Here is a 21,292-nt window from a genome sequence, read left to right on the forward strand (position 1 = left end):
AGGATTTTGGATTTTATCCTAATAGCCACAGAAAGCCAGAGAAGAACTTAAGTAGGAAGATGTCATGATCAGATTTGCGGTTTTAATGTTCACTCTGGTTGCAGGCTGGAGAATGACCCAGGTGGAGGCAACACTGATTTCAAGGAGACCAGCTAAAAGTCTACTGCAACAGTCTAGGCAACAAATAAAATAGCTTGAAAAATAATAGCAGCATTGCAGATGGAAAGAATTAGAGATGCAAAATACTTAGGAGACAGACCAGACAGGAGTGAAAATGACTTAACAGAGGGATAGAGGGAGACAGAGAGGTGTCGTGGATTTAGTTTCTAGATTTATGACCTGAACAATTGGATGGATTGTGGGAGCATTCACAGAAGATCAGGCGCTTTTCTTGTTTGTTTTGAGCAGACAGTAGAGAGAATATGTATTCCGTTTTGGACATGTTAAATTTGAAATGTCTGCTGAGTAAAACATCAGTTAGCCTGAAATTCAGAGGAGGGAGTTCTGTGCTACATATATAAAATTGGGAATTGTCAGGATTATGGTCTACTATGCCATTAAGGTCTAGATTCAGTATGGTCCACATAATCAATATTTATGAAATGTGCTGTTTTTAGCTATTCCTAACATCTGGCTTATTCACTGATTTCTCTCTTCCAGCAGGACGTTTGTACTGTAAAATACATTTTAAAGACATAACCATAGCACAATTTTGCTTTGTTCAGATCATTCTTTCAATCTATCTTCTCTTTAAAGTTAGCTAGGTGGTAGAGAATCTCTGAAAGTTAGAGAGTAAGAGTTACTTACATGACTTGAATGGAGATGGATCTAGAACATGATGGATTGATAAGGGGAGGTTGTTTGAGAGACGCAAATTAAAGAGACCAGCTGTGATGCAACTGTAATAGCACAAATCTAATGTTAACAAGGGGCTTACCTAAATATAATGATCAAAAGGCTGATAGATTGAGGTGAGGGTTGCAGGGGGAATGACACAAAACGGGTAGCTAGACCTTGACCACGATAAGATACACAGGTAAGGAAGAAAGAGGCATCAGATTATCTAGTTTCTGCCCCTGCTATTCCACTAAAATAGCTATTGTTAAGGTTCACAATGTCTTCCATGAATTAAATCTAATTGACATTTTTTAGTCCCCATCTTACCTGACTTCTCATCTTTTGACAGTTGGCTTTCACACCACACTTTCTTGGTCTTTTTCCTACCACGCTGGTTTTCCCTTTTCCTTGGTAGCTTTTCCTCCTCCTCTGACTGTCCTTTATATAGTCATGTGTTGCTCAACGATGGGGATATGTTCTGAGAAATGCATTCTTAGATGATTTCGTTGTGTGAACATCAGAGGGTACTGAAGGGAACAATATTTGCCATCCCAAAATATGCCTCTCTGACATGAAGATCATTTTAGGCTGATTAGTTTTAAGAAACAAAAGACTCAGAAAGTTTTTCTTGTTACCTCTCCTTTAACTGCCTAAAAGAATTCAGATTAAAAAACCTGTCTCAGGAGGCATGCTATCACCTTAGCATAACATGAACTAGGTGGCAGACAGGGAGGAACCTAGAAAAGCCTGTTTGTTGGGCTCCCCTCAGTGTTCTTCTGTTTCAGGGGACTTCTAGTTAAACAGAACAGATTGAATATATACTTTTTGTCTCTGCTGCCTCCTAAAATGTCACTAAAATGACGGAAAAGGACTAAAAATGACCAAGACTAACAAAGTCAAAGGAACACGAAAGGAGACAATAACCACCCTGTGATTTCATTTCAACAAAATTTTAGAAGACCAAAACCAGGATAGTGATAAATGAGTTTAAATACCAAATAAAGGTTAAACTTAAACTAGAAGGGGGGAACCAAACAAGTAACAAGCAATATATGTATATACATTTTTAACCACTTCAGAAAGGGTCAGGAATTGGAGTCACAGGGTGCCTCTGAAACTTGGGGATGCAGTGTAAGACTGAAAAAAGGAAGAGCAGTTGGAAGGTTTTAAAAAGAGTAGTCTGAACACCCAGACCCCTTTATCCTATGCTGCCAGCAACTACCCCTCCACTTGAATGGATGTTTACTATTTAGGAGAGGTTAAACTAGACAGGCTCTGGTATCAACGGTTTCAGGTGAGGGCAGAGAATAGGGGTAATTAAATGGAAGCAAAAATAATAAATGTTGAAGACCCTTCTTGCCGACCTCTCACCTACCTACCTACCTCACGTACCAAGAGACATAAGAATTCCTCTCTCTTGGGCCGGCCCTGTGGCTTGGTGGTTAAGTGCGTGCGCTGCGATGCTGGTGGCCCGGGTTCGGATCCCGGGTGTGCATCGAGGCACCACTTCTCCGTTCATCCTGAGGCCGAGTCCCGCATACAGCAACTAGAAAGATGTGCAGCTACGACATACAACTATCCACTGGGGCTTTGGGGGGAAAAATAAAATAAATAAAATCTTTAAAAAAAAAAAAATAAAAAAAAAAAAAGAATTCCTCTCTGAAGAAACTGAAATGACCCAGAGAAAGACTATTCCCATAACCATCCTTTAATAGAGAATATGAAGTCTAAACCATGCACACAGACCTTCCAATCAGCATTTTAGTACTTGACTCTAAAAATCAAAAGAAAATTAGGGAACACTCAAAACTTGCGGAAAATCTCTAACAAAAGAGACTAAATAAACAAATGAGAAGAAAACTTGAAAGAAATGGGCAATTCAGGGTACAGAAAAAACATATATAAATATATCCTCAGATGGAAGGCTAGTACATCATTAGATTAACAGCACACTATTTAAAACAGTATACTCAAAGCTCTTGGAAATTAAAGATATGATAGCAAAAATTAAAACCTTGAAGAAAAGATGCAAAGTTAAGCTGAGAAAATCTCTGAAAAAATAGAACAAAAATAGAAAGGGTTAAGAAATAGAATAAAACATAACATTAAATGGTAGAGAAAGCAAAAGTGAAGTTAAAGAAATAAGAACATAAAATCTGCCATAAATTAAGGTTAGTTGTAATGGGTAATTTTGTGTGTCAACTTAGCTAGGCTATGGTACCCAGTTGTTTGGTCAAACACCAGTCTAGAAGTTGCTGTGAAGGTATTTTTTTAGATGCGATTAACATTTAAATCAGTAGACTCTGAGTAAAGTAAATTACCCTCTATAATGTGGGTGGGTCTCATTCAATTAGTTAAAAGCATAAGAGCAAAGACAGGTTTCATGAAGAAGGAATTTGGCTTCAAGAATGCAATATAGAAACCCTAAGTTTCCAGTCCTGTGAATTTTGGACTCAAGACTGTAACATCACCTCCTACCTGAATTTTCAGTCTGCTGGCTTGCCCTGTGGATTCTAAACTTGACAGCCACCACAACTGCATGAGCTAATTCCTTAAAATAAATTACATATATAGCCTAATAGTTCCGTTTCTTTGAAGAACTCTAATACAGACTCTGGTACTGAAAGTGGTTCTGGAGGAAAAGAATCTTATGGATGTTTTCTGAATTGGTTCTCTAATCTGATTAGATTTAAAGGCACTAACATGACTCTATTTCTAGTAGAAAAGGGAGCAATGAAAGTCCATGGCAAGATGTGGCAGCAGAAATAGGCAAAGTATCACCAACGGATACTCCCAATCAAATACTCACAGTAAGTAAGAGCCAACGTTCTAGTGATCATGTATTTGATACTTTAGAACATTTCAAACTAACGAGTTATAATGAGATTGGCTGGCTGCTCCTAACTGTGCTGGACAAAGTGGGAAAAGAAAAGGACGTACTTAGGGGTCCAAAATTCCCAGCTCAAACACCACATAAATGACCTGAAAGTTTCTATGCCTGCCCTGAAAGAAATCGTTATTTCCTATAGCTGCTGAGCTGAGTTTGCTGAAAACCAAACCCAGAGTCTTACCAAGGCCAACCTGGCTACAGGCACTGCTGAGTGCCTAATCTGCCAGCAGCAGAGACCAACACTGACTCCCTGATATGGCATCGTTCCCCAGGGTGATCAGGTCACTTCATCGGACCATTTCCATCATGGAGATGGCAGTGTTTTGTTCTTACTGGAATAGACACTCTGAATACGGATGTGCCTTCCCTGCACACAATGCTTCAGCCAAAACTGCCATTCATGGACTTACGGAATGACTTATCCACAGTCATGGTATTCCACATAGCATTTCTTCTGATCAAGGAACTCACTTCACAGCAGCTGAAACGCAGCAATAGGCCCACGCTCATGGAATTCACTACCAGTCTTACCATGTTGCCCACCATCCTGAGGCAGCTGGCTTGACAGAATGGTGGAATGGCAATAACAAACATAGGTGAGGTTGTGGAGAAACAGAAGCTCTCATTTATTGCTGGTGGACATAAATATCGCAGCCACCAGGAGAAACTGTTTGCCAGTTTCTTAAAGTTAAACATACATTTACCATACAATTCAGCAATTCTACTCTTAGATATCTACCCAAAAGAAATACAAACATTTGTCCACTCAATAATTTGTCCATGAAAATTCACAGTATCATTATTCATGACAGCTAAAAAGTGGATCAACTGGTGAATGGATAAATCAAATGAAGTATTTCCATACAAAGGAATGAAGATATTGATACATGCTGCAACATGGATTAACCTCAAAAATATTGTTAAGTGAATGAAGCCAGACCTAAAATAAAAAAAAAACCCACATATTGTATGTACAAGTCCATTTATATGAAATATCAAGAAAAGGCAAATCTATACAGACAGAATTGTACACTTGAAATGGGTGAATTTTAAGGTATGTAAATTAAGCTTTAATAAAATTTTATTATTGAATAATAATAATTATTGAGTAATAGTCATTGTAGCACTAGTAATAAAGGCCACAAACTGAAATCTACCCAAATGCCCATCAACAGTAAAATGGATAAATTGTGATATATTTCCACAATGGAACACTATACAGCAATGAAAATAAACAATTCAGAACAAACACAAATAGAGGAATGTCACATAATGGTGAGCAAAAGAAGCCCTACACAAGAGAGTACATAATGCATTATGCCATTTATATAAAATTCAAAAACTGGCAAAACTAATTTGTGCTGTTCAAAGTCAGAATAGTGGTTACACTTGGGGGTAGTTAATCATGTTCTGTTTCTTGAGCTGAGTGATGGTTACACGACTGGGCTCGCCTTGAGAACATTCACGAAGCTGTACACTTAAGTGCACTTTTGTGTATGTATGGTATATTTTAATAGTTTCTTAAAAAAATCACCTGTAATCCCAGAAAAAACAGAGAGAAATATCAAATGTCCTTCAATCAGGTAATAATTAAGTAAATTATAAAACATGTATGTGTAGTATGGTTGGATGCCCACAAAGTATCTATTCACTCCTTTCTCTTAAAGAATCAATCCCACTCTTAGAAATACAGTGGGATTCCTTATTAGTATAAGCTAATGGTCTTCAAAGTGTAGTTTGTAAACTCCTAGGAGTCACCAAGACCCTTTCAAGAAGTTTTCAAGGTCAAAACTCTCCACAAAAAAAATGCTGAGATTTTGATTTGGATTACATTCCACTCATAGATCAATATGGGGAGAAAATGACAACTTAACAATACAGAGTCTTAAAATCCACAAACAAGGTACATTGCTCCATGCATTTAGGTTTTTGATTTCCTTCCACAATATTTTGTACTTTTCAGTGTATAAGTATTTTACATCTTTTGTCAGATTTATCCCTAAGTATTTCATATTTTTTGATGTTATTGTAAACGGTATTTTTTAATTTTATAATTTCAATTTTTTGTTGCTAATTTACAGAAATACAACTGATTTTTGTATGTTGATCTTGTATCCTGTAGGGTAGCTTCAAGATGCCTTGTAGTTTTTGCCTTCAGCCTTTTGGCACACTGCCCTGAGACTACCATGACATTAACATGACTGAACTGAAAGACCAATGAGAAGAGGGAATGGCCCAACTGAGAAATAATAAATTGCTGTATTTTAAACCACTAAGTTTTGGATGGTTTGTAGTACCTGGACAGATAACTGATACAAGAGTTTAGGGAGAGATATAGCAAAGAAAATAGGGTTTAGAAATGCTACAAACATAATCAGCCAACAAGAAGCTAGGATACAAGTGGGAATTTAACTAGGATCAAAAAAAGCAAGTCAGGTTTAATGAAGCAGGCAGACAGAAGATGGAACCACCGTTACCTCTAATAGGATTGATTGCGCTGAAGCCCGAAGGGTCTTTGCCTGGATGCACTGTAGTTAGATCCATCTGGCTAGTTTTAATTCAGAGGAGCTTGATCCTTCTTGGACTTAAAAGGTCAAGGGACATTACATCAGAGCTAACTCCTTTTTGTCAAAGGTTCTTGTCCACTCAGAATCATGTCAGTGAAAGGATAATGTTATGCCCTAATGAGAGATGGCTGTCTCTTAGAGATTTCGGATTCTTATCAGCTGAATGTTAAGTTTGCCCACTCAGGACCGTCGGTTTCTTCTGCTTCAGTTTTATTCCACTAGGGCATTCTGCTGCAAACTCACAAGTGGTTCTGGCAGGGAAAGGGATCTCAATATGAAATAAATACTGTGTATAACAGAATAAAATAACTGTGTCGAGATGGTTCTTATATAAGTTGAATCGTAATTGGCAAATTGTTATCAAGTTATTTTTTTGTATGTAAGGGACAGAAAGACTTATTTACCTGATTGATAAAACATCCCATAACTGAAATGAGCTGGTAATCAAGGCTTTCTAAGCCTATGTCACAACCTATATATATCATAAATGAGATATGTCTGTATTTCTAGGAGACTAGAACAGAGAGGAAGAAGCACAAGAGGCCTCAATGTTTGAACTAGAAAAATGGTTTAAAGGATATGCAGCATTCTCAACAAGGAACAAGATGTTGAGTAGATCATTCTCATACTGAGAGAAATAACATAGTTCCTGCTACCTTAAGATAAAGGGCAAGGAAGGAAATAGGATAGATAAAATGCCTATCTAATGTACTGTCAGCCATTTGATACATGAGCATTATTATAATAGAAACTTGAGTTTCTGAAACCTGCTAATATTACTGTGTATTTCTATAATTAGCTCTACTTTGTTTTCCATAATTAGTAAAGTCCATTTTGAAATATTAGCCAATCTCAGCAGTATTAAGAGAAATCAGGGAAATCGAGGCTTTAAAAAAGAAAAACTTATATTTAAGCCATCTTTAGAAGAGTATATTTAATTTGTGAAGGAGAATGTTTCTGCTAAAACTGACAGCATTTCTGAGGGTTGAGAATATATATGCCTTTTTTCACCTAGAGATTTTTCTTCCAGTTCTCTTTTTTATTCAAAACCTATAGGATTTTATTTTAACTATGGAAACCAGGTTATCAGTAAGGAGACTCAAAATGCTTCAAGAAAGAATTATGAAAACAATGTCCTGAATAACTTCTCACATCATTCTTTGTACAGAAACTCAAATGGTAAAAATTAAAAAGTTAGATTTTTCTTATTAGAGTGGGAAGAACAGGTGGGAATGCTTGTTCTATATATTTAAGAATAAGAGGTATACTGTTTAAGGATACTGGAAATGAAAGGATAAGAAATAATCAAAAGTATTCCAACACATGAAAAATGAAATACTCTGATGAAATTAAAACTCTCAAAATTGTTAAAAATAAATTCTAATTTTTTAAAAAAGGAGCAGAGTCATAAGAATCTGTAAATTAGATTAAATCAATAAAAAACAAAAAATGGGGGCTGGCCCAGTGGCGTAGTTATTATGTTCGCGCTCTGTGCTTCAGCAGCTTCGGGTATGCGGGTTCAGATCCCAGGCGCCAACCGAAGCACCACTCGTCAAGCTGTGCTGTGGTGGCATCCCATATAAAGCGGAGGAAGATGGGCATGTACGTTAACCCAGGGCCAATCTTCCTAAGCACAAAGAGGAAGATTAGCAACAGATGTTAGCTCAGGGCTAACCTTCCTTAGGAAAAGAAAAAAAAAAAATGAAGATGTGCTTCAGGAAAGAAAAAATATCTAAACAAGCTAATATTTTATTAATAATTCGAGATACTGGCTGATTATAAATGAGATAAAGCAAATAGGCAAAGCTCTAAATGATCTAAGTAAATTCCCAGATCTGTGATGAACTCATCTGATGATTCTGTCTAGGCAATCTTTTCCAAACATCACTACATAACAAGAAGAGTAACTGAAAACAGTAAAATGATTTTGAATAAAAGATGAGACCTAATGTTTAATTATAATCAAATTTTCAAGCACCCAGTATTTCAAAGTATGTTTTCCATAAACTAATTTTATGAGATACTCTCTAAAAAAAAAATAAAAAGGGGCGGGCCCAGTGGCGTAGCGGTTAAGTTCGAGCACTTCGCTTTAGCGGCCCCCGGGGTTCACAGGTTCGGATCCAGGGTGCGGACCAATGCACCACTTATCAAGCCATGCTGTGGTGGTGTTCCATATAAAGTAGAGGAAGATGGGCATGGATGTTAGCCCAGGGACAATCTTCGTCACCAAAAGGAGGAGGATTGGCAACAGATGTTAGCTCAGGGCTAATCTGGCGCGCGCGCGCGCACTCACGAGGGGGAGGGTCTACAGTCAATTGAGTTAGGTAACTGCTGCCTACTTTGGTATTTACATTGTATATTACGCCAAATCAAAGTCTCAGAGAAGTCCTGGAATAAAGAGTCTAACTGATGACTCAAGCACTGTCCACATTTATTTGACTCTGTAATATTTATTTTATTCCATGAAACACACTTTAGTAAACATTAAGATATTACAGTCTCCTTTTTTGTTTTATCTTGGGCAGTTTTAGTTAGAGGTTTGAAAGTGAAAAAAATTAAAATTTGTGGATCAAGTAACACTAGGATTATTAATAAATTACATTTAGGCAAACCATACCATTACTTCATTACCATAAGGGTAACACTGGTTCAAAGAGAAAAGAATGAAACATAAAGCCAAATTAAAAATGTACTAGCCAGGCTCCATCCTTCAAATTTTCTAACTCTTGGAAGCTCCACAATGATGATAAGCCTCCGCAGTGGTAAACTAAGCTTTCATGCTTTAAGCTTTTTCCTTTTTGCTGCTTCTGTGTGGAATGTTCTTCATTCAGATATCTAGCTGCATATTCAGGTATGAGCTCAAATGTCACATACTCAAAGTGGTCTTCCCTTGCCATCTTATCTAAACTTAGCCTCCCCACCCCCAACTTCATCAAACACACTACACTGTGTCAATTTCTTCACTGCACTTATTTGATTACCCTGCAACCCAGTATCTAGAATGGTGCTGGAATGCTTATCAATTGCTTGTTGAATGAATAACTAAGCACTATTTTTGCAAAGCAACTTTCCATTTGTTTTATATATACCATCAGGGTTAAATAAATGTAGCAGAAACAGGGACCAATATTAACATGTTTCTTCACTATTATCTGAGTTTGAAAAATTAACATAGTGCTTTGCAAATTTAATAATTTAAAAACAAGGGCAAGTTGGTTTTGTGTGTATGCAATATTATTTATTCAAACACATCAATAGTTCTTATCTGTAACTGAAGGAAAGCATATAATTTCACATTGTTTGGAGTAAATAAAAGTAAAAGCAATCCTGAAATCATCCTTTCAATATTAATAAAATAGAGATAGTCATATCTCTAGAAAATATCAAAACCTGTCTAAAGTTTTGAAAAAACTTCAACCTCGGGAATGAGTATGAGTTACTTCAGTTAAAATTCAGTAGATTAAACAGATTCAGAGATGGAAAACTATTCTAGAGTAACAGAGTAACTTTTTGAGAAGTTAAAAGACAAGTGAAAGAAATGAGGTGAATTCTAAATATTCAACTGCACAGGAAAAAGGGACTACTACAGCCTCCATTTCTTTATTCACTGATCTAGTTGTATAAACATATGTAAGATACAGTTCTTAGGTACTTATATACTGTTCATAGAGTTGAACAGCTACTGTAATAGGTAAACTAATGAAAAGATGGAGATGGGAGTTGGAGAAACATCTATTTTTTTGAAATTTTACACACTTTACAGCTATCTTTTATTGAGTGCTTACTAGACTCCAGGTATTGAATTATCTGCGATAAAAGGCAGAACTTGAATTCAAATCCTGGGTTCTAAGTCTAAATCCAGAGCATTTAACTAGTGGGATTGATTTTGAGATTGAATTACCCATAATGCAGTTTTAATCTCTTCACAGCGGCAGAAGTATGTAACATGCCAATTTCCGGTGTAAGACATCTACACAAAGAGCAATTAATCTACACAAAGAGCAATTAATCTATCTGCAACAGGGGTTCAAAATTTCCACCACATTATGCAAGTTCTCAGGCAACCCAAAATAACTTCTCTAGACATAGTCTTTAGACTCATGAGGCAATTTTAGCTCAGATAAAGGCGGGTTGGGGTTTTAGTTTTTTATTTTAATAAAAACTGCTCTGGTACTTGATTGCCACCTACCTGTCTCCTCATTTTCCCCACCTAAAATTTCCAAGGTGATCTCTGAATAAGAAACATGAGAGCTTCCATTCTTACCAGACATACCATATTTTCCACGTACCAACAGCAACAAAACCAAAAACTTGATAGACAAAACAGGAAAGCTTTCTACACCAAAAATTTGCCTAGTATAAAACACTTTTGCCTTGTCTACTATGAAATACTAGCCTCAGATTCTAAAATTCAGAGAAAAAAGAAATCTGATCATTAACATCTAATTATTTACAAAGCAGCCACCAATTCAAGTTACTGGTGTCTAATCACACTGCCATTCTTCTATATGGCATAAAATCCAGGTTTTAAACTTGCTTTATATATATTTTCAAAGCATTCTTTATGAATAGAAAAATCTTCATTAGGAATAACATATATATAATAAGTTAACTGGTTAACCCTCAGTTATTAAGTAGATTCCCATCAGGACTGGGCCTAGATCAGACACAATAAACGAAATACGCTTAAAAATATATTTGTTCCAGTTTTAAGAAGGATGCTGTGTATTTGAATTTAGCATCATGGAACACAGCCAATAACTATAAAAAAAATATAATGAAAAAGCAACTGGCCCAATATGATAGAGGCAATTTTAATAACCCAATCTGCAAAGCCAGAATAAAGTCTTTTGAAAAAACTGTTTAAAAAGAAAAAAGTGAACATTACCTTCCCTTCATAATCCAGATAAGCAGAAGACTACATTCAACACATATATCTGGTTTGCTAAAACTCTTTAAAGAGAAACAACCTAATGACCCCATTTACTTATTCACCAAGCTGAAATCTTAGAACACTTTTCTTTCCACATTCTTCAAACTGCATTTATAATTTGAGTCTCTACCAGCATCAAGATTTTGTCTAGACTTTACTCTGTATATTGTGTATCATTCCTCTCTGTTACTTTGCTAAAAAACTAAATAGCTTAAAAATCACAAGAAATTGACATCAAACAATCTGGTTTCCCATTATTAGGTTTCTAAATAATGCCAAAATGTTCTGATGGTCCACAACTCCCGTTATCTAAATAGGTTCTATCTACTTCAGTAATTCTTTACTAAACAAAAATCACTTTTACATGGGAACAATTTGAATTACCAGGCTGAAGCTTATTCTGTTTTTTATCAGATTATTAGATAATCAGTGTAACATACACGAGAGGTAAGAACGACCAAGTCTTACCTTTGTCGGTTGTTACTTTTTCTACGCATCTGAAAGAAATGAGAATCAAATATTAAATGAACAATCTTGCACATTTTCTTAAAACACAAATATTTATCTCTTTCATGTTCATCTCCAGTGATACAGAAAGCAGCTAGAGCAATGCTGTCCAACAGAACTCTCTGCAGTGATTAAAACACTCTGTATCTGCACTGTCCAACATGGTAGTTGCACATGGCTACTGAGTGCTTGAAACAGCTAGTGTTAACCGAGGACCTGAATTTTTAATTTACATTAATGTAAATTTAAATAATCACATGTAGCTATATGTCACAGCACACAATCAGAATATCATACAAAACAGTTGTTTTTAACTGTAAAAAGATACTAATACAAAGAAAATATTGCTAATTTTGTTACGTTAAGTAGTTATATAATACAATGTCCTTATTTTACGCAAATGCAGTAACTAAGGGTAAAATGAAATAATGTTTGAGATTTCCTCTAAAATATCTCTGCCAAAAGAAAAAGAGGGGGAAAGGGGATAGATGTAACAAGCATGGCAAAATCTCAATAACTGTTAAACCTTGGTGATAAATATTGGAGTTTCATTATACTATTTTCTCTACTTTGTGTATATTTGACAATTTTCATAATAAAAATTTAGTGAACCTAAAAGAAAACTCGAAAATTATTCTTTGTCAAACCCAAGTCAAAATCTATTTCTACAAAGGCAATAGACTGGACCTCAGAAATAAATATAACTTGCAACTTTACAAATTAGATAGCCACAGTAATGAGTTATAAACTACTGACTTAACAAAAAGTTATTCCCATGCTTTTAATTTGGGAAAATTTCTATCATACAAAACTGTTGTGTACAGTATAAGAATCCCCTTATAGCCATTAGCCAAATTCAAATGGCTGACATGCCTTGGATCTTTACCATAAAAATGCCACAGTATCTTGAGCAGTACCAAGTTTTCTCTTTTTCTGAAAGTAAACCTAATACAAATGAAGACTCTTATGTTACAAAAGAATATCCAAGCAAATACAGAAACCATAGCGTAATACAAATTCTGTTCTCTTTAGAAAGAATAGCTATGATTTTTTTCATTCCATATTTTTTTTAAAAGCTTGGTATTATAATTTTAAATTGTATTACCAGTGTGCCAATTAACAACACAAGATAACTGCTAATCATCCTAACTCTAAATGAAAAGTACAGAATAATTGCTAAATTTTGAAACATTATACAATAAATTTTCTGAAAACCTTTTAGAATGGTTCAATGTTTCTATTACCATATTGATCACTATAGGAAGAAAACAGGATTTTAGTCTTGTACAACCGAAGCCTTCTCCAAAGAATCAAAAGTTTTTTCAATTCAGAATATTACTGTCTCTTCATTCTCACTATCCATGACCCTCGCCTTTTCCTTACAAAAGGAAATAGCAAAAAAGTGTCACCCAAAGGTTTACTGCCATTTTACTTTTAGCAAGAAAATAAAACTAAAATAGAATTCCACATACCACAAAATAGAGCAATATTTGTTTCCTTCATTTGTAACCCATGGGAGCACCTCTGCATGCAACCCACAGGAGTACCTCTAAGAATACTCAGTTTTAGCCAATAGGGTTACTCAACAGCTAAATTAGAAGTTTAAAAAAGTATTTACTGAAGTTTTAAATTCTGAAATGCATCGTATAAACAAAGGACTTACTATCATAAGATAGAATGAAAAGCCTTTTGCATTTTAACCTAGTCTTAGTTTAACAATTAAATTGTCTGCATATTAGTAGAAAGCATAGATGTTTTAACTTATGAATCAGAAAAAAATTGATGGAATATATATAGATATATTTTTAAAATTAGATGAGCATATAAACACCTGCATCTGAAATATAAGTTTATTGGCTAAAATATGGCAAATGATGATGAGCCTAACTCTTATACAGTACTGATACATAACCTTTCTCCAAATTTGGCTTACCTTTCTTTACTATTAGCCCTTAAGTTTTAACTTATAATGATTCCAGTATTTAACTTTGTGCCTTTCTCCTGAGCAACTTCACTGAAAAATTTTTTATTTCCCTTCACAAAGATGTCCTGCTCTTTTCATTTAACTTCTGAACATTTCAATGCAAATGGAAAAGTTATTATAAGCTTAAGAAAAGTTTTAAAAACTGTAGCATAACTATCATCTAACTATAAAGAGCATTTCACAAATCATAAATTATCAGTTATAGATGAAGAAGCAGATTTAAAGAAGTTAAGTGACTTGCCCAAGGTCACTTAGTGAATAGAAAGCTGGGACCTGAAACTTTCTGACTAAAGTCCAATGCTTTTTCCACTATATTATTTTGCCTTCTAATCGGAAAAGAGATTTCAATCAATCCAAATCTTTATATTTATTGACCTTTTAAGCTATTGTACACTTTGTTGTCTCTTCAATCAAAAGAAACAAATGTAGGTTAAACACTTGATTACTGGGAATTTATAGGGGGAAATGTTGGGATATGGAAAAAGGACCTGACTAGAACAAGTAATTAACATAGAGATGAAATCTCTTACTTCCTTTTTAAATAACTGCCATAGCGTTATTTGGAAAATACCAGAGGTAAATCAAGGTCAGAAGGCACTTGACCAGGGTTCAGTAAACTGATACTCAAAACCCTGAAACGTGTGCAAGGATTAAATTAAAGTTTCCTACTTAGTTATTTTTAAAATTTATTTTATCACTGAAAACCTGTAAGCCATGCACACGTGTGGCAAATCTGCACTACTCAACCCATCTTCCTCTGATACTGCAAGGTCCTTGAAGATGAAGTTCATGGCTCATTTATCTTTATAAAGCCTAACTCAGCACAGTACCAGACCCAGTTACCGCTCAATCAAGGGTTATGGAACTGAAATGCTTTAGGACTCTGCAGGAAATTCAAAATGTGTAACAAAAAATTATTTTGATGAAAATGTATTTTAACGATCCAATCAAAACTGCATAATTTAAAATACCTAATCAACAGATAGTTCTGAGGCTAAGAGAAGGTAAAAGAATACCACCTTTTATGATGCTGGGTGAGAGAGGGGGGACACTGAGAACGAAGACAAGTCCTTCCTCCCCACAAGGAACATTGTGTAGAAAAAACTGAAGAGCAGGCAGGCCCAGTGGCATAGCAGTTAAGTTCCTACGCTCCACTTCGATGACCCAGGGTTCGCTGGTTTGGACCCTGGGCACGGACCTACTGACCGCTCATTAAGCCATACTGAGACGGTGTACCACACAGAAGAGCTACAACTCTACAATTATGAAATACAACTACGTACTGGGGCCTTTGGGGAGAAAAAAGAAAAAGAGGAAGACTGGCAACAGATGTTGGTGCAGGGCCAATCTTCCTCAAAAAAAAAAAAAAAAACCCCGAAGAGACTGAATTGTCATCTTCATCCAAGTTTGACTGTTGTATTATTTATATCATGGAAGTAAAAAGGCTCATTAGTACTTTTTTTGCCAAGAGTTAGGGAAAAAATAAACCATGACAGCGGGTAAAACTACCACTCTAGGTATAATTATCTTAAGAGGTCATTTCTATAAGTAAAACTGGTGGAAAAGTGGGAGGGAAATGTGGCAAGGAGATATAGATATACGTAACTCTCAAAAGGGTAGGTGAGAAAGGAAGAGAATCTTAAAAAATTATAAAGTTATTAACCTTCCTATGCAAGGTAACAAAAAAAAAAAATCCAACTTTGCAGAATTTACATGAAAAACACCACTACACACCACTTATACCTCTATCATGCCACCACTACTCAAAACAATAACTTTTAATAAATATTTACTATGCACCAGACTTTGTGTTAAGTGCTTCACATGCTGTACTCAATTCTCACAAACACATCTTATAGGGATTAACATTATCTCACACATACAAGGAAACTGAGGCACTGACAGTTTAAGAAATTTCTTTTCAAATTTATGACATTAAACACAGAAGCTTCAAATTTTTATGACCATGAAATTCATCTACAGCAATTAGAATCCTAATTGTAACTGAACCATTTAGAAGTAGATTTTTGTTGTCCACACAACTGTAGTTTACACAATTCCCTAAATTATGTTAACATTCAAAAATTTGAAAGCACATCTAATATCACAATATGATACCTTTGAATTTTATTTCTCTGAGAGGCTTCTAAGGCAAGCATGCCAGGGTCACAGACTTAACTCAATTTCAGAACAGGTCGTTTCAAGTTTTAAATCTACTAGGTCTGATATAAGTTAAATCTTGGGGGGCGGGGGAGGGCACTTAAAACTGATCCCCCCTCCACCTTTTTTCTCTGCTTTCACTAATTTTTTTCACTTGAAAGTCAAAAGACACAAATTGACATTTCCAGTAATGAATTTAATGGCTAATGCGATTAGTTTCTAGAATTTCCAAACACGTGTGCTTCATTATTTTCAACACAAAAACATTATTTTAATAAACAAAATATTTATGTTCCTGGTTCCTCTATCTCTAGGTAAAAAAAGAATTCCTTTCAGATTAGTCTAATTTTTAAAAACGAAGTTTCTATATTAAAACATATGCAAAAATTAAAACTACCCACCTACTCTTGAAAGAATCTACACTTAAAACTGGCAGAACCACGTTTTTACCCTACTAGTAAGTACCAGATTTCTAAAACGAGTGAAAAATGATGTGAAAATGAGAAAACGCAAAAAGCTACATGAAAATACTAATACAACGGGCTCTTGGGCTAATTAATGGGAAGGAGGGAGACACACTTCGGAAGGCTAAGATCAAGCTGTTGATTTCCTAAAGGGGATGTGATGTAATACTAAAGAGCCGCCTTAAGAGGGAAAGGGATGGGCTGACAAAGGGAGCGCAGATGCCAGAGTGCGGGAGAAGGCTGCGGCAGCAAGGGAAGAGGTGGGTCACTAGGGAGTAGAAGAGGTGTATCCTGCAAAGGACGACTTCATGGGGTGGGGAGGTGGCCTGACAGGCAAAGGGCACGGGGGCGGGGGAGGGAGGGCCGGAGAAGAACGATAAGACAGCTAACCCGGAGCAGAGTGACATCTGGCCTGCAAGCCGGCAGGGGGCAGAGCAGGCAGGGTGTCACGTGGAGTGGGCGCTACGGGAGCCGAGAGGGTTGCGTACGGGCAGAGGGGGGTCTTTACCACCGCCTGAAAGACTGCGTTACTCACAGGAGTCGCGGACTCTTCTTGCCCTGAGCTGGAGATGGGGGCTTCGCGGCCTGGGACTGCTGCCCTGGGGCGTCGGCAGGCCTGGCGCTGGGGCTGCTCCTCCGCCGGCGGGGATACTCGGCCTTCCTCCGGCGGGACACAGCGGCGGCGGCGGCGGCCGCAGCGGCCCGGCCGCGGTCCCGGCCTCCCCTCAGCACGCGGCTGCTAGTGGTCCCCGCAGGCGCCGCCGCCGCCGCCTCAGGGGGCTGTTGCTGGGGCTCCTCCGGAGCCGCCTTGGCCGCCGCCGCCTCTCCCCCTTCCTGGTCCTGCTGCTCCGGGGGTCTCGGCTCTTCCGTCTCCCCCGGCATCGGGACTCTTCCGTCCCCCACCCCCTTGTCCCAGGCGGCGGAGGCGGAGGCGGAGGCGGCGGCAGCCGCGACGCTGCTACCCCCGCCCCCCTTGCCTCCCGGAGCGTCCGGCTCACTCTCACTCTGCGCTCCTCTTTCCCCCCTCCCCTCCTCCCGGCTCCGAGGGCGCCCCCCCCCGTCCCCTGCCACTCAAAGCCCGCTACCGCTGGCGGCGCGCGCGCGCGCCCTCCACAGACGCTCAGCGGACCAATTGGAGAGGAAGAACGACTTCTTCGCCCCGCCCCTCACGGTCTCTCACGTAGCGGCGTACCGGGTTCCCTCCCCCACACCTTCCTTCAGCCAATCAGGAAACGGCTCCAAGGGAGCGCGCGAGGTTTCCTTCCCCGCGCACCCGTTCTCACCGTTAAACGGCTGCGTCTCGCGACAATCCCAAAGTCACCTTTTTTCCCTCCCTCAGAAGCTCAACGCGCGCTAGGGACACCGGGTGGGGCAGGTCTCGCGAAGAGGCTGGTGGGAAGAAAACGCACCTCTTTCCCCGCCTCGCGCGCACCCTGGGCTGGCTGCGCGCGCACCTGCGTCCCTAAGGAGCCGCTAATGCCACAAGGGCTCTATCCTTCTTCCTTAAGCCGCGGAAGTAGCCTTAGCGTTCTTCTGCCTCCACCCCGATCCCACTTTCCTGTCTGTGGCCTTTCTGTCCCCAGCGCCGCCAGGTCTTGCGGGGAGAAGGGGGAAATTTTTTGAGCTGTCGCTTTTCCTTTAAGAAAAAAAGCCCAGTCGGCTGCCGGATGAAAGTCTCTGAAAAAATGGCGGCGATAGAACAGAGGCGGGGTCGTGAGGGCAAGAACGACCCGCCCCTTGGCGCATGCGCATGGTTAGCTTGGCCAAAGGCATCCTGGGTGATGAAGTCCTATTTATCCTATGCCGTAGGAAAAAAGATAGGAAACCAGAGGCGGGGAGGATGTTGGGAGCTCTTGGCTGATGCAGGATGGGAAAGGTAGTTTACTCTTGGCGCAGTTTGAGTTGAACTTTTCCAGGGAGGCATTGTTTCCGGGTTAGGCCGCGACGCCTGCGCAGATCTGGGCAGCAGTGTTAAGCCAGTTGCTGGTCTGGTTTCCTTGGGAGGGTTCCCTCTGCTTTTTTACTTGGCTTTAGCGAAGCATTTCTAGGGTGGCCACGTAATAGCCCTTACCTTGGTTTGGTTAGACGGCACTTCCTTTGGGACCGGTTAGTGTTCCTGTCTGCAGTATTCGTCTCGTCATCCTGTGTTTGATCCACTAACCCGTGAGTCCCTGGAGGTCAGGGACTGCATCGGGTTCCGTCGGATCCTGGGGGCCTAGCACAATTCCCACCACTCATTTGATTCTTAATAAAAGTTAAGAAAGAATTGAGGAGTTGCCTTTTTACTAGACGTTGTCGGGGCCAAGGAGCTGGAATCGGCTGCTTGACTTGGCTGTGGTCCCTGAGCTAGAAGGAAGGGTGAAGGGTTGTTAGCGTGACTCGCGTGACCCTCATGCTCCCCACCCCGGAACCACCTGCTTCTGCGGTTTTTAAATGTTTCTACTGCACAGGAAGCAAGGTCAGAAGAGCAGCTTTGTCAGAAATTACTTTTCTGTCCACCGGCGTGTGCAAACGGGAGTTTCTGTTTGCTCAAATCCAAGTTGCATTTGGTGATGGCCGTGGGCCTCTCCCATTCCTTCCTTTCATCCATTATAATCGAGGATCAATTTGCAGGAATGATTCTTACCCCTTGAAAATAAAGCATCCGGGGTTAAAGCCCCAAAAGAAAGGGATGGAAACAAGATCTGAGGATCCAATTCTAAATTTCACATTAATCGCTCAGTTAAAGTTAAACTGCAGATGGAGTCCAATATTTGCAAGCCAGGTGCTGAAGTGCATTTTTCCTTCCGGTATTTTGGCTCAGTTACCACTTAAGATTAGGCAAATGTTTTATATTCTCTATTGAGTGTTTCACACTTTCATGGGGCTAATGGCATTTCTATTGTAAAAACTGGCATAGTGTGGATGGGAATTTTTTCAAACCCATCTTTGCAGTGAGCAGACTTTTGGAACGGCACTGACATCCAATGGCTGCTCAAAGTAATGCAGAGTGGGAATCTCCTTTCCACTAAAAAAAAAAAAAGTCTTAGTGTTAAAATGGAATAGAGAATAAATTTTTCCTTTAGATCAACCTAAAAAAGACTACTGTGTTGTAGAGGAAAGATTACAGACTTTGAAGTTAAATCGGGATTATAGTAAGTAGTGAAGCTACCTGCTAATTCTATTAATTTTAGCAGGTTTCTATTTCTTGAATTTGTTTCACCACTGGTAAAAAAATGTCGGGATAATATCTAGTTTGCAGGGCCATAATTATAGTTCTTTACATACTGCGTTCTCATAGTAGGCCTTTTGTAAATGTTTTACTTCATTCAGGCTGAATAAAATCATAGCAGTAAAAAAGTTGAAAGTTTACCTCAACGTCACTTTTCGGAGAAACTACTATAAGGCAATGTAATGAGACAGGAATTATGCTTAGTTTAAATGTCTGCAGTTTAGCACCCGGTGTCTTAAATCTTCCAGTTTCATTCATCATGACCCCTGTAGTTGTTTGCATTTTGGACCACTGAAATGAATCAGGCTCTGAGAATCCAAACGTGAATATGCCTCTGCCCTGCCTTTAATGGATCTACAGTCTATTCAGTAAATCAGGTAAGCATATCTTCTTGCTGCAAAATGAATTGGGTGCTGGTGACTCTCATAAAAATTTCATGAAGGGAGCTATGCCTCCATGGTGTCCCAGCTTCACAGAAAAAGAAATAAAAGCAGGTTCCCTGATGCACAGTCACAGTGGTATACCGATATTGGGAAAAAACACAAGTCCAAATCTGCCATTTCCATGAATTCAGGATGAATCCTGGCACATAATAGGTGTTCAAGTTTTTGAAAATTAAATTTGAATCTTTATCACCCTGGCCAGTGCACTACCAGAACTCAAATCCTGCTACCCACCTTTCTATGTCAGTCCCATTTTTAAAACTCTGACCTACAAAAAAAAAAAAAAAAAAAAAAAAAAACTCACCAAATCAAAAGAGAGGAAGTGCTAAGCAAATACAGGAACCAAAAAGAGTTATAGAGGCTGCTTCACGCTGTCTCATTCAGTTCCTTTGTGGTCCTCTTCTCCAGCACATGCCAAAGCGTTTCCCCACAGCCTGTGCCACCAGAGCATCTTGGGTGTGTGACAATGGAAGAGTTGGGTGAGTGAGGAGCTTCTTGGAGGAGAGACTCTGAGGGAATGAAGTCTTGGCTGCCATCTCCATGTGTGGTGGGGTGTACTTGTAGCCAGATGGAGAGTAGTGCTGGAAGATTGTGTTCTCACTTCTCTCCTGACCTCAGCTCAACCAAGAGTGAAGCATGAGGAACTATGATTGTTTGGGGGAACTATGGGTTTACTGTTTTCAGTGGCACGATAGGCAGAGAATTTGGTGCTAACCATAGAGTAAACTCTGCACAAATACTTTTGGACTGAATTGTGATTGAAATTGTCATTTTGTTATGTGCATTTTGCCCTTTGGGGGCTACTGGAAATCATAGGATGGTCACACAGTTGGCAACTGCAGAGATGTGATTTGGAGAGAAAAAGAAAGAAAGAAAAGGGAGGGAGGTAAAGTGTTATGAGGCGAAATAGAAGTATAAGAATGTGGGATCGCAAAGTTTGGAGAAAGGCCGGGATCGTTTCATTTGTTCCATGGTTTAGCATTAAATCAAGAAGACATAGCACTATAACTCCAGTGGTTCTGTTGCTAAGGTTTTTATTCAAAGGAATTATGAAGGAATAGATTACTATGGCCTGTGAATATGATACCTCCTTCCACTCCAAAGCAATTAAAACCTAGCAGTGAAACTATTGGCCACGTTGCTCAGAGAAATCCCTTATTTCAAACCTTTGGAGTAATGTAAGATTTGTCATTCTTGGGACTCATTCCATATCCTTTGCCAACTTTTGTTGCCGGCATCCTTACTAACACTGAGTCACTCAACTTTACCCAGTTTCCAAGCGGTATTAATTCCACA

At 38.8% G+C, this 21,292-nt stretch overlaps 2 protein-coding genes across 3 annotated transcripts in view; one reads left to right on the forward strand and one right to left on the reverse strand.

The window, feature by feature from the left end:
• The window catches only part of ZFP91 (ZFP91 zinc finger protein, atypical E3 ubiquitin ligase), a 36,667-nt gene extending 19,370 nt beyond the window's left edge, over positions 1–17,297 (reverse strand). Inside the window, exons 1-2 of one of the 2 annotated variants that reach the window (XM_004437398.3) lie at positions 16,878–17,297; positions 11,696–11,724 (exon numbers count right to left, since the gene is read on the reverse strand). In XM_004437398.3, the coding sequence (XP_004437455.1) occupies positions 11,696–11,724; positions 16,878–17,224 (376 nt within the window). In that variant the 5' untranslated portion in view covers positions 17,225–17,297. The remainder of the gene's footprint in view (positions 1–11,695; positions 11,725–16,877) is intronic. The other variant, XM_014792857.2, reaches the window with a different exon arrangement.
• Positions 17,298–20,277: 2,980 nt separating this feature from the next.
• The window catches only part of LPXN (leupaxin), a 35,009-nt gene continuing 33,994 nt past the window's right edge, over positions 20,278–21,292 (forward strand). The window contains exon 1 of the mRNA XM_004437399.3: positions 20,278–20,475. Within this exon, the coding sequence (XP_004437456.1) occupies positions 20,463–20,475 (13 nt within the window). The 5' untranslated portion in view covers positions 20,278–20,462. The remainder of the gene's footprint in view (positions 20,476–21,292) is intronic.

Source organism: Ceratotherium simum, chromosome 34 (genome assembly GCF_057802395.1).
Source record: "Ceratotherium simum simum isolate JZ-2026a chromosome 34, ASM5780239v1, whole genome shotgun sequence".
In the NCBI taxonomy this organism is placed as follows: domain Eukaryota; kingdom Metazoa; phylum Chordata; class Mammalia; order Perissodactyla; family Rhinocerotidae; genus Ceratotherium; species Ceratotherium simum.